Genomic DNA, 12802 nt, shown 5'->3' with positions numbered 1-12802 from the left:
AATGTACTGCCAGACTGAGAAGACTACAATAAATACCTAATTCTTCAATGCTCAGGCATTGAATATCCACAAACATCAAGACCATCCAGGAAAACATGACCTCATCAAACAAACTAATTAAAGCACCAGGGACCAATCATAGAAAAACAGAGATATGTGACCTTCCAGACAGAGAATTCAAAATAGTGTTTTCAGGGAAACTCAAAGAAATTAAAGATAACACAGAGAAAGAATTTGGAATTCTATCAGATAAATTTAACAACGAGATTGAAATAATTAAACAGAATCAAGCAGAAATTCTGGAGATGAAAAATGCAATTGACAATAAATAATGCATCAGTCTCTTAATAGTGGAATTGATGAAGCAGAAGAAAAAATTAGTGAGCTTGAAGACAAACTATTTGAAAATACACAATTAGAGGAGACAAAAAATTTAAAAGAACAAAGCATGCCCACAAGTTCTAGAAATAGTCTCAAAAGGGCAAAGCCAGGAGTTCCTGGCCTTAAAGAGGAAGTAGAGAAATAGAGGTAGAAAGTTTATTCAATGGGATAATAGCAGAGAATAAATATTCAAGTACAAGAACATTATAGGACACCAAGTAGATTTAACCCAAAGAAAACTATCTGAAGGCATTTAATATTCAGACTTCCAGAGGTCAAGGATAAAGAAAGGATCCTAAAGCAGCAAGAAAAAAGTAACAAATAATGTACAATGGAGCTCCAATACATCTGGCAGCAGACTTTCAGTGGAAACTTTACAGGCCAGGAGAGAGTGCCATGATATGTGTGATGGGCTGAAGGAAAAAAAAAAAAACAAACTTTTACCCTAGAATAATATATCCAGTGAAAATATCCTTCAAACACGAAGGAGAAATAAAGACTTTCCCAGACAAACAAAAGCTGAGGAATTTCACCAACAGCAGACCTATCCTACAAGAAATGCTAAAGGAAAGTCTTCAATCAGAAACAAAAGGACATTCATGAGCAATAAGACATTATCTGAAGGTACAAAACTCACTGGTAATAGTAAGTACACAGAAAAACAGAGTATTATAACACTGTAATTGTGGTGTGCAAACAACTCTTACCTTTTTTTTTTTTTTTAAAATAAAAATTGGCAGATTTATTCCGCAGGGGCCCATTTTCAAGAAGCTAAAGGTGAAGGTGGGAGGGGAGAAGTTTCCTCCCCTTTTCCTTTCTCCCTCATCTTATTTTCTCCAAGGGGTAAAAATATGACCTGGACCCCAAAACCTACCCAAATAAAAAATCAAAAAACTGAGGTTCCAAAAAGTTACAGCGTCTTAATTCCTCATAGAAAAGGGGGAGGAGCCAGAGAGAAGGGGAGTCCCTGGGGTGGGGGGAGGCACCCCCCAGCCCCGTGAGACATCTCCTCCCCTTAAATAGCTGCCCATTTCCCGGGGCTATAGCATTTAAAAACTCCCACACCCCATTTTATCAAAACCAAAGAGAAAAAAAAATTTCCCTTTTACCCCAAAACCCAAATATATATTTTTTTTTTCTTAAAAAAACAAAACTTTGAAGGCATTAAGCGTTAAAGTGAATCTGGAACAAGGGAATGTGAAATTCCCTCCTTCCTTCCCCCTTCCTGTGGGGTTCATTGGTGCATCCCCAGCAGAGGGACCGGCCCCAAGGGGATGGCAGAGGGGAAGGACCAAAGGGAGAAAAGGGCGGGGGCCTCCCCAGCCAATCAGCAGCCAGTATGGGTGTTAGCAGGGAAGCCACGCCCCCTTGGAGTTTTCCAAGTGGGATGGGGAGTGGGAACGATGCATTCCTGTGTAGTCTTCAGCCAATTCCAAGTCAAGTAGAGGCAGGGAAAGCAGGGTGACAGGCGGGGTGTGAGGAAAGGAGAAGCGGGTCTTCTGGGTCCGTCTCTGTGGTCAGGGAGACCCCTGCTTCCTCAGCTCCTGGACAAAGGCTTCAATGATTTCCTCTTTCACTTTCTGCAATTCCTTCTTCACCTCTTCCAGAAGCTCCTGTTTCACCCTCTGTAGGTCCGAGTCATCGCTGAAGCTGGACGTGCAGGGGTGGGTCTCGGAAGTGGTCACCGAAGAAGATGACTTCATCCTTGGCAAGGTTGTGCTGTTCTTCTCCCAGGGTCTCCGTACAGATTCACTCTGGGCCGGGACTCTGGCCTCTGGCTCCTCCTGATTAGCAGATTCATCCTTGGGGGTTTTCTCCCCAACCTGTGTGGCTTTCCTTCTCCCGGCCAGCATGGCGTTCATCTCTTCCATGAGTCCCCCACTTCCGCTTCGACCACTCTCAGCTTTGGGAGCTGTGGGCCCCCCGAGGCCTCCTCCTGCTTGCTGACTTTCCTGAATTTGGCTCCAGCAATAGCTGCGGCCAGGCCTGGGGCCCCAGCTCCCCCACCACCCCCACCACCAGGACCCTGTGCTGCCCGTAGAGGGGGTGCAGGGGGTGGTTCTCCCCCTGCTCCATGTGCTGCAGCTGGGACCCCCGAGGAGGGCAAACCTGGGGATGGGACAGGACCTGGAGGAGGGGGAGGTCCTGGTGGTGGGGGTGGACCCCCAGCTGGGGGAACAGGTGGGCCTCCTGCATTGGAGACCCGGCGCTCTAGGTGCTCCGACGGGCCGGACTGCTGCCTTTTCTGCTGCTCCACCTCCTCCGGAGAGGGACTGTTCCGGACGGACCAGGTGGGAGGTGCTGGGGGTGAAAGGGGCCCACCTCCTTCCAACGCCTCTAGGGCACTGGCCATGCCGGCGGCAAACTGGGCCGCATCCTCCTTGCTGCCAAAGTTGAGGCCCCAGACCTGGCGGGCGTCGCGCCACTGATGGAAGTTGGGGGTGGCCTGATTATACTTGACGCCCCGGACGATGGAACAGTTGATGACCACCTGCTGGTCGGGCTGCATCTTCCGGCCTACGAGGCGAAAGGAATTGGCCGTGGTGTTGTGGTAGATCTGGACGCGGCTGAAGGCCTGGGGACCTGTGCCAGCAGGGAGAAATCGCTTTGTTGCCGTCATCATAAAGCATCACAGTGGCCCGGCTGGAACAGATGACAGTCTCGCTCATGGCTGATGGGCGGGCAGGCGGCGCGCCCACGGACTGGCTGCTCCCGGGGCGCCCCTGGCTGGAGGTTCAGGGGTTCGAGGCTGGCTCCAGGCTCGACTGAGGCTCCCCCAGGGTCCCGCCCCATAGAGTCCGGCTTCCTGGGTAGAACGTGGACCGGGCCGGGGCGAGTCTCCGGGCGCCGCTTCCCTCAGACGGTCTGATGAGAGGTCCCTGAGGCAGAAACGGGATGCGGCATCCGCTCCCCGACGCGCCCCGCTTGCCGGCGGCGGCTACACTGTTCACAACTCTGATCTTAAGTAGAAAGACTAAAAGATGAGACCAGGCACAGTGGCTCATGCCGGTAATCCCAGCACTTTGGGAGGCCAAGGCGGGCAGATCAGGAGGTCAGGTGATTGAGAGCATCTTGGTTAATACAGTGAAACCCATCTCTACTAAAAATAAAAAATTAGCTGGGCATCATGGCATGTGTCTGTAGTCCCAGCTACCTGGCAGGCTGAGGCAGGAGAATCGCTTGAACCCAGGAGGTGGAGGTTGCAGGGAGCCAAGATGGTACCACTGCACTCCAGCCTAAGTGACAGAGCGAGACTCTGTCTCAAAAAAACAACAACAAAAACTAAAAGATTAACCAAACAAAAATAATAACTACAACAACTTTTCAAGACACAGTGCAATAAGATATAAGTAGAAACAACAAAAAGTTAAAAAGCAGAGGGACAAATTTAAAGTGTAGAGTTTTGGTGAGTTCTCTTTTTGCTTGTTTGTTTGGTCCTTTATGCAAGCAGTGTAAAGTTATCAGTTTAAAACAATGGGTGATAAGATAGTATTGCAAGCCTTGTGGGAACCTCAAAAAAGAAAAAAAAACACTCAATGAATACACAAAAAACCAAAAGCAAGAAGTTAAATCATACCACTAGAGAAAATCATCTTCACAAAAAGGAAGATAGGAAGGAAGGAAAGAAGAAAGAGAAGACCACAACCACCAGAAAACAAATAGCAAAATGGCAAGAGTAAGTCCTTACTGATCAATAATAACCTTGAATGTTAATGGACTAAACTCTCCAATCAAAACTGTTATGGAAAGAACTGTTATGGAAAGCAGTTCTCCCCGTCCCCACCCACATCAAATGCCTTAGGCGTAGCTTTCCTTGGGGTGAAGTCCCTTCCTGCTCAGAGTCTAAAAACAAGTAGTGACACTGTTTCTGCCTAATAGGCCTTCAGTCTCCAGAGTGGAGAATCTGCCTTTGTGTGGGATCTTAGTAACAAAAGCTAGGAGCCAGATCGGATCCTCTCTCACCCTGCTGCAGCCAGGGAGTGTGCATGTAACTTAGACTCAGCCAACCAAATGCTCTTTCCTTGCATGTGGAAATTTGAGTGAGAAAGGCGGGGAAACAGAGATGGCTGTAGTACCACCAGAGGTAGTGGGGTGGGCAGGCTGAACCGTTTCTGTTAAGAGACTGTTGTTGTGGCTCTTGGGGCCTTCCTCTTTGTTTCTCGGTTCTTAACTGTTCTCAAGCCTGATCCATCAGCTTCCTTCTATTCTGTCAGTTTCCTGATAGTCTTTCAATAAGTGCCCTTTACTTAAGTTAGCCAGATTAGTTCTCAAGCTTTTAACCAAGAATGCTTCCTGGTGGAACAGAGCCTCTATCACCCCTGTGGTTTGGCCAATAGAGAAAGGAATGTCTTGGGGGAGCAACGTTGAACTTGGCTTTGTTTCCAGGCTTGGCTCACTGTGGCAGGCTGGTCTTAGGGTACTGCCTCAACTACCAGGGCCCTTCTCAGTAGGATCATCATGCCATATATTGGTCTTAAGTGTGACTTCCTCTCTGTCTCATGTAGGATAGTTGACACTGGCAAGGACCAGCTTCCCAGAATCAAACACAGAGGAGACGGCTTCTCTAGGACTCTTCATGACAAGCTAGTGCCAGTTCCTGTGGTCAAGGGTTGACATGGGTTAGGAACAGAGAGGTAAATGAACCCTTGGGCTGCTGGAAAGTTCCAGCTGTGCATCCCCACCCTCCCCTGCATCTTTTCTCTTTTGTGTAAATTTCCATTCCTGGTAAAGATGGACATGTAGGGAAACCCATCTTTGTTAATAAAATCTCACCCCCAGAAAATCACTGGACGGGTTGTGACCTGGAGTTCTGCATCCAGGGGCTTAGTGCAGACTTCTCAGGCTGACCTGGAGGTGGTGCTGTTTGCATGTGGTCAGTCTGGACTGATAAAGATGCTTCCAGGGTACTGGATAAGATTCACTAGCTAAACGTCACTTTGCATCTCTATATTTGGATTAAAGAGGTTAATTATAAGTGAAAAACAGGTGAATTTCACTTCTTTGGAGTGGTGCAGAGGATTTTCTAACACAACACTCAGATGCTATAAAAAGGCAACAAATTTGATTGCTTAAAAACTTCAAATTTCTATAGCAGAAAACAAACAGCAAACTGAGAAGTCTCAACAAAATAATAGTAATAAAATAAATAGACCTCGCTTACAAGGAGCAAGGTCAAAGATATGAAGAATTCAAGCTGGCAGGCTAAGTGCAGTGGCTCATGCCTGTAATCTCATTTCTTTGGGAGGCCGAGGTGGGTGGATCACCTGAGATCAGGAGTTTGAGACCAGCCTGGCCAACATGGCGAAACCCCCTCTCTACTAAACATACAAAAAATCAGCTGGGCATGGTGGCAGACACCTGTAATCCCAGCTATTCAGGAGCCTGAGGCAGAAGAATTGCTTGAACCCTGGAGGCAGAGGCTGCAGTGAGCCAAGATCGCAACCACTGTACTCTAGCCTGGGCAACAAGAGCAAAAAAACTCCATCTCAAAAAAAGAATAGAAGATGGCAATAGCAGAGCATTGTACACCTGCCCCACTTCTCCCCACCCTCCATTGCTTTTTTCTAGGCAACCACCTTCAAACTTAACACTTTTAGCTTTTTCTTGTATTTACTTTTCTATTTCCAGAAAGCATTGCTAGACTCTCTTTTATTGATTTTCCAGTTTCGATATTATCTGAAAGGTTGGGATTTAGCACCCTTGCATCACTTCCCGTACATACATTTGTCCCCTCACCTTTCATCCCAATTTAGTGTTAACATATTTGGATTAAGTCCATATTCTGTGTTTTCATTATTATGGCTGTAAATCTTGATGGCTGAACTAAGTGTTGTAATAAGATGCTTTTTTTTATTTTTTTTATATTTTTTTTTAGTGTCTTAATCTGTTGCCCCAGTTAGAGTGCAGTGGTGCAGTCTTGGCTCACTGCAGCCTCTGCCTCCCAGGTTCAAGTGATTCTCATGCCTCAGCCTCCCAAGTAGCTGGGATTACAGGCACCTGCCACCCCATCCAGCTAATGTTTGTATTTTTAGTAGAGACGGGGTTCCCATGTTGGTCAGGCTGGTCTTGAACTCCTGACTTCAAGTGATTCACCACCTTGGCCTCCGAAAGTGCTGGGATTACAGGCATGAGCCACCACACCCCATCTAGATGGCATTTCTTTTTAAGAACAAGTTTTTTATGTGCTTGGTTTTCATTGCTTCTCCAGGCCTTCCAGATCCTTTAACAGTTTTATAAGATGTCTCTTAATCCAGTTTTTCCAAAGGTAATCCCTACCAGATAATACAGCAGTTCCCTTCTTTCCTGGACCTTCCTCCCAACTTCCCTCTGTCCTCCAGTTGAGACTAGATGCTTTCTAGGCCTGCCCCAAAATATTCATGGAGGGTCTTCCTGTTTCTTGGATCCCATGGTACTTTTTTTGGGGGGGGGGGTATTTTTTGTTTGTTTGTTTTGGTGGAGCACATCCTCAAGTAGCTTTCTGAGAAAGAGTGCATGGAGGTAAACGGTTTGCCTGTCTCAAAGTGTCTTTATTCTTCCCTCACATCTGATTGATATCTTGATTTGATATCGACTTCTAGGTTGAAAGTGACTCTTCTTCAGAATGTTGGAGGCATTTTTCTGTTGTCTTCTAGTTTCCAACATTGCTCTGAAGAGGTCCCATCCCATTCTGATTTGAATGTGACCTTTTAAAAAATCTGGAAGCTTTTAGGACTCTCTCTCTCTCTTTTTGGTGATTTTAAATTTACAATATATGCCTTGGTCTATTTTAATTTGAGGTAGCACTCATTGGACTGTTTTAATCCAGAAACTTGTGCCCTTCAGTTCTTGAACTGTTGTCATATTATTTATTTGATAACTTTCTTACATTTTATCTTTCTGGAATCCTTCATATGCAGCTATTCTCTTGCTTTCTTATTTTTAAACATTTTATACTTTTTCGTCTCTATTTTCTTTTCTATTCTTTTTTCTTTTTCTTTTTCTTTATTTTTGAGACAGGATCTCACTTTGTTGCCCAGGCTGGAGTGTAGTGCCACAATCATGGCTCACTGCAGCCTCGACCTCCCCGCCACAAATGATCTTCCTGCCTCAGCATCCCAAGTAGCTGGGACTACAGGTATATCCCACCACACTCAGCTAATTTTTTAATTTTTCGTAGAGATGGGGTTTTGCCATGTTGCTCAGGCTGGACTTGAACTCCTGGACTCCTCCCTCAGCCTCCCAATGCTCTGGGATTACAGGCATGAGCCAGCGTGCCCAGCCATCTCTTTCTATTTTCCAGGAGGTATCTGATTCATCTTTACTTTATAATACTATTAAATTTTTTATTTTTTCATTGTACTTTTAATTTCTTGAACTTTTTCATTCACTAAATACACATTAAGTGTCTTGTATCTGAAATACTTGGGACCAGAAGTGTTTTAGATTTTGGATTTTTTGGGGGTGAGTGGTATTTGCACTATACTTAGCAGTTCAGAATCCCCAGTCTGAAAGCCCAAAATCTGAAGTGCTCCAAAGAGCATTTCCTCTGAGCATCATGTTAGTGCTCAAAAGTTTTGGATTTTGGAGCATTTGGATTTTGGGATTGGACATGCTCAACCTGTGCACCTTTTGATCCTATTCTTGTTTCATGGGTACAGTAGGTTCTCTTATCTCTGTGAGGTTATTACCTACATGGATTTGACTTTTTCTTCTGTTCCCTGAAATGTTTTTCTTTCCTTTGGGTTATTTTTTTAAAAATATTTGTTTCATGTTAACAGTTTTCTTGGCCAGGCACAGTGGCTCACGCCTGTAATTCCAGCACTTTGGGAGGCTGAGGCAGGCAGATCTCTTGAGGTCAGGAGTTTGAGACCAGCCTGGCCAACATGGTGAAACCCTGTCTCTACTAAAACAAATATAAAAAATTAGCCGGGCACGGTGACTGGTGCCTGTAATCGCAGCTACTCAGGAGGCTGAGGGAGGAGAATCGCTTGAACCCGGGAGACAGAGGCTGCAGTGAACTGAGATTGCACCACTGTACTCCAACCTTGGCAACAGAGAGAGACTCTCTCAAAAAAAAGGTTTCTTAAAATGCATTGTCTGTATTTCCTATATAGCAAGGAGATGCAGATACTAATTGTTCAGTTTGTGGACTTGGCAGGACTTTTCCAAGTCACTGCAGAAGGACTGGTTTGGATAGGGCTGTTTTGGGGAGATACTCTAATGTCAGTATCTGAGGTCATTTTTCTGAGTGATTCAGTTGCCCAAGCGGAATCTTCTAGACTTTTCCTGGGAGAGTGTATGTCTGGCTGCAGCATTCCAGCATCCAAGTGAGGAAGGGGCTTGGCGTGTTTCTTACCCTTCGATGTGTAGACTTTTGCTTGTTCTCTTTTCCCTGTAGGTCCTTCTGCCTTGGGCCTTCATCTATGCCCAGTGTTGCTGGGCCAGAGCCTCTTGGTTCACCCTTGCCAGGGAGTGATCCCCGGCCCTCTGCTGGGTGGCAGGTGACAGTCACTTGGCTACTCAGGGTTGGGGAGGGGATCTAGGGTCTGATCAGTTCTTACAGACTTTCAGCCCTACTGTCTTCAGCCCTCCTGGCCCTAAGGCCCTGAGGGGTCCCTGGCAACTCAATTCCTGAGCCTTTCTGGGCTTCTGCTTCTGAGTGGTTCCTCCCTGCAGGCATTTGACTCTCAGCTTTCATCACTCTACCAAGTCAGCTACTGGCCGGCCATCTGCTTCCCAGCTTCCAGAATCTTGTTGACATCCCTCATTACCCATCAGCACCTCTTATGGATTTATGCTGTGGTCATTTCCTCTACTGTCATCAGAGTGGAGTTTTGGAAGGGAGCACCGATAAATCTGTCTACTCAATGTGCCATGTTTTTCTAGAAGTCCACTCACGGTGGGGTTTAAGCAGGGATGTGACCAGGTCCATTAGGGATGTTAGAGCAAGGAGGCTGGCCTCCAGTGGAGGAGGGATTACTGGTGTGGGGAGTGGGATTGGAAGCAGAGAAGAGTTTTGTTTGGTGGTTAAGGACCTAGACTGGCTGGGCACGGTGGCTCACACCTGTAATCCCAGCACTTTGGGAGACGGAGGTGGGCAGATCCCTTGAGGTCAGGAGTTTGAGACCAGCCTGGCCAACATGGTGAAACCTTGTCTCTACTAAAAATACAAAAATCAGCTGGGTGTGGTGGTGCGCACCTATAATCCCAGCTACTCAGGAGGCTGAGGCAGGATAACTTCTTGAACCTGGGAGGTGGAAGTTGCAGTGAACCAAGATCACGCCACGGCAGTTCAGCTTGGGCAACAGAGTAAGACTGTCTTGGGGGAAAAAAAAGAACCTAGATTGTGGCCCAGGCTTCTTCCTGTGTTGGCAGACAAGTTATATTATCCCTTAAGCCTCAAAAAATGGACATCATGATGGGACTGCCTTGTGCATGTGATATGAGGAATAAGTGAGAAAACACGTGCAGTGCTGAGCACCGCGCCTGCCACGCAGTAAGCATTTCACACACGCTCACTGCTATCCCTTCCACTGTTACCAAGTGATAGATGGGATGGACTTGAACCAGGCAAGTGGCCTGAAAGTGGAGAGGAGGGTGTGTCTCCGTCCCCAGAGAGAGGCAGAGAATGAGAGAATGGTTTCAGAAAATCAGAATAGTAGCTGTCGCCACAGCACCCCCAGGGCTTGTTCCCAGCTGCCCCCACCCAGGGTGCCGCCCAACATCCTGGCTCTAGGACAGACAGACAGACAGACAAGTCTCTGTCCTCACTCAGCTGCTGGCATGCTTGAGGGACTTGGCTCGGGGCCTGGGGTGAGGGGGGGAGGACAGGGTGAGAGTCAGAGCCAGCTGTGGCCTCCCAGAGCCTTGGTACTGGGGTGAGCCAGACAGAAGCAGAGCAATCCATGCCTCACCAGTGAAGGGGTGTTTGGGAGGAAGAAGAACCCCGTCTTCCCAAGGTCCTTTCACACTTTCACCTTTGCATCCTGGGAGTCAGGCAGCAGGGCCCTCCCAAGGCCCAGGAGGTGGATGGAAGAGGGTGTGCGGAGGTGGGGAGGGTGGGAGCAGCCTGTCTCCCAGCCTGCAGCCTTTGGTCTCCTTGCTGGGGGTGGGACAGGAGAGAGAGGATGGGCCCCTCCCAAGCCGGTTGGGGGACAGAATGAGTGAGATTCACCGAAGTGCCAAATGGTCAGGCAGTGTTTCCAGGACTTGGGGGCATCTCAGAGGCACTCACAGACAACGCCCTCATCCTGGCTGCTCCTGAAGCCCCTTGGCTTCCTGCGCGTAGATGCTTATCCAGCCAGGTAGACCCACAGGGCTGAATCCAGACTCGTTCTTGCTGTGTCCACAGACTCCATGTCCATCAGGCCCTGTGTGTGGGGACCGTGGTAAAGGAGAGACCTCCAGGTGCCTGTCCTGCAGGTCCTCACACCAGGGGGAGACGGAGAGATGACAGTTGGGGATGATTGGCACTGAGGCACGCAGTCCTCGTGGGCTGTAGGACTGGGGAGAGGGGCACCAAGCCCTCCTGGGGTCAGGAACAGTGACTCGGAGAAGGAGCCTGCCCTCTAAAGGCTGACTTCCACCCCGAGGAAGAAGGGTGCCAAGTGGAGGGCAGGCTGGGCAGAGGCCGGGGCCATGCGAGTGTAGGGTGGGGCAGAAGAACCCTGAGGAGGTGGCGGGGAGCCGGTGCTGGAGGGTAGCATCTGGAGCTTGTCCAAGAGGGTTGACCTGAAGAACTCTAAGATCCTTTCCCGGCTGACAGGTGCTTTAAGGGACCCTAGGCAGAGGTCACAGCATTTCATTGATGTCAACTTGGACTTGGGTGGGAGAAGGGGAGGCCCTGGTCCCTGCTTTCCTCGAAGCCAGCATTTCTACAGGGAGAGAGACAGGCTGGGTCACATGTGGGGTCTTTCACTTCACCCCATGGACCCCCCATTCAGTGACTCCATGACCAGATCCCAGGGGTGGCCAGGGGAGTGGGCCCACAGGTCTCTCCTGTCAGTGGTGGGCAGCTCTTTGCAGTCTCGAGGTGAGAGTGAGGTTTCTGACCAGAGTCACCTACTGTCTGCTCTGACCTCTTGTGGGACTGCCCAGCCCCGCTATAATTAGCTTAAGGAGGGGCGTGGAGGGGAAGGGCTGACGGGTTTGGGGATCTGGGTGTGTCGGCAGCGCAGAGGAGCTGGCGGTGAGCCTGCCAGAGGAAGGAAGGGCTGGCTGCCGGCCGCCTGTGTGATTTTTCCCAAGAAGACACTGCTATTTATACCCCTGTAGCTTGGGATCAGCTTCTTGCAGATGAGGACGTGAAGGCCCAAGGCCACACAGCAACTACAGCCAGGCAAAGAGTAGAACTTGGGTTTCTGACTCCCAAGACAGCACCTGGGCCTGATTCTGGCAGTGGATTCTGTGAGGGTCGCCTCATGCTCCCGACTTCTCCCACACACCCAGGGTGGGCTGAGAGGTGGTTGTGGCTTCCGCTGCCCAGCAGCAGGCCCACAGGAGCCACACGAGTAACGAGTCAGCACTGGGCCAGCCAGGAAACAGAAGGGCTGGGCTGTAGCCCAGGGACTGTTGGTGCCGAGAGGAGGCGCATTGGACCCCTCAGCCATGGGGTCAGAGGACTCCCTGGCTGGGATGGGTGAGCCCCCAGTCTACCTCCTGGAGCCACGGAATGCTAGCGGGAAGGAGGGAGCCCAGGGCCAGCTGAGCCCACCACCCCCTGCTGACACTCTGCCCCGGGTGCAGGCCCAGGGAGACTCAGGGAGCCCCAAGCTGCAGGAGCACTTGGGACATTCCTTTCTCCCCACTAGGCCTTGGCTGCCATGGTTTTGAACTTGTATTTGGGGTGAAGTATTTGAGGCCAGGCTCGTGGCTGAATGGGAGGAGCCCCGCACTGGAGGCAGCTTAGTGAGTAGACACAGCCTGGTGCAGGCAGCCTGGGCCTGGCTTCAGATCCTGGCCATCACGTCCCTCTTGTGTGACCCAGGGCAAGTGACGTATGGGCCCTGAGTGTATGAGGAAAGATGATGGTAGAGTCTGCCCGGGATGTTGTGAGGAGCAAATGAGAGGGTATGCCCCCAGTACCCGGGGCCAGCCTGGCACGTGGTCATCTTGGGCACTAGAACTGCATCCAGCAGCTGCTCATCTGCCAACGCCCGTGTTCCAGGGTCTGTTTCCAGCCAGCATGGGCAGTCTGGGTGATTCCAGGAGGATTCCAGGGTTCTCAGTAGAAGTCTGGTCACCTTGGCTTTCTTCCCTGCACCTCTGGGCAGAGCCAGGGGCCTGTCATTGGCCAGGAGACTTAGGAGACCACACAGACCACCCACCCCACCCTGGGTCTCCCAGCTGCCAGGCCCCCTTCTCTGAAATCTGGGTTTTGGGATTCCATGGTCTGATCTACCCTCCCAGCCTCTCTCCACACCTGCCTTCAGCGGTCTTAGCC

General features: G+C 49.4%; 1 protein-coding gene across 1 annotated transcript; it reads right to left on the bottom strand.

Annotated features, from left to right (window-relative positions):
- Positions 1-1520: 1520 nt before the first annotated feature.
- LOC117090727 (vasodilator-stimulated phosphoprotein-like) lies at positions 1521-3150 on the bottom strand. The gene is given in 3 exon segments (XM_033223331.1): positions 1521-2308; positions 2311-2989; positions 2991-3150. Coding segments are annotated over 3 exon segments (1149 nt in total). The 5' UTR covers positions 3051-3150; the 3' UTR covers positions 1521-1898.
- Between the last annotated feature and the right edge of the window lie 9652 nt (positions 3151-12802).

Source organism: Trachypithecus francoisi, unplaced genomic scaffold (assembly GCF_009764315.1).
Source record: "Trachypithecus francoisi isolate TF-2019V2 unplaced genomic scaffold, Tfra_2.0 Contig01105, whole genome shotgun sequence".
NCBI lineage: Eukaryota > Metazoa > Chordata > Mammalia > Primates > Cercopithecidae > Trachypithecus > Trachypithecus francoisi.
The sequence above is the reverse complement of the archived record's forward strand: the minus strand, read 5'-3'. Positions and strand labels throughout refer to the sequence as shown.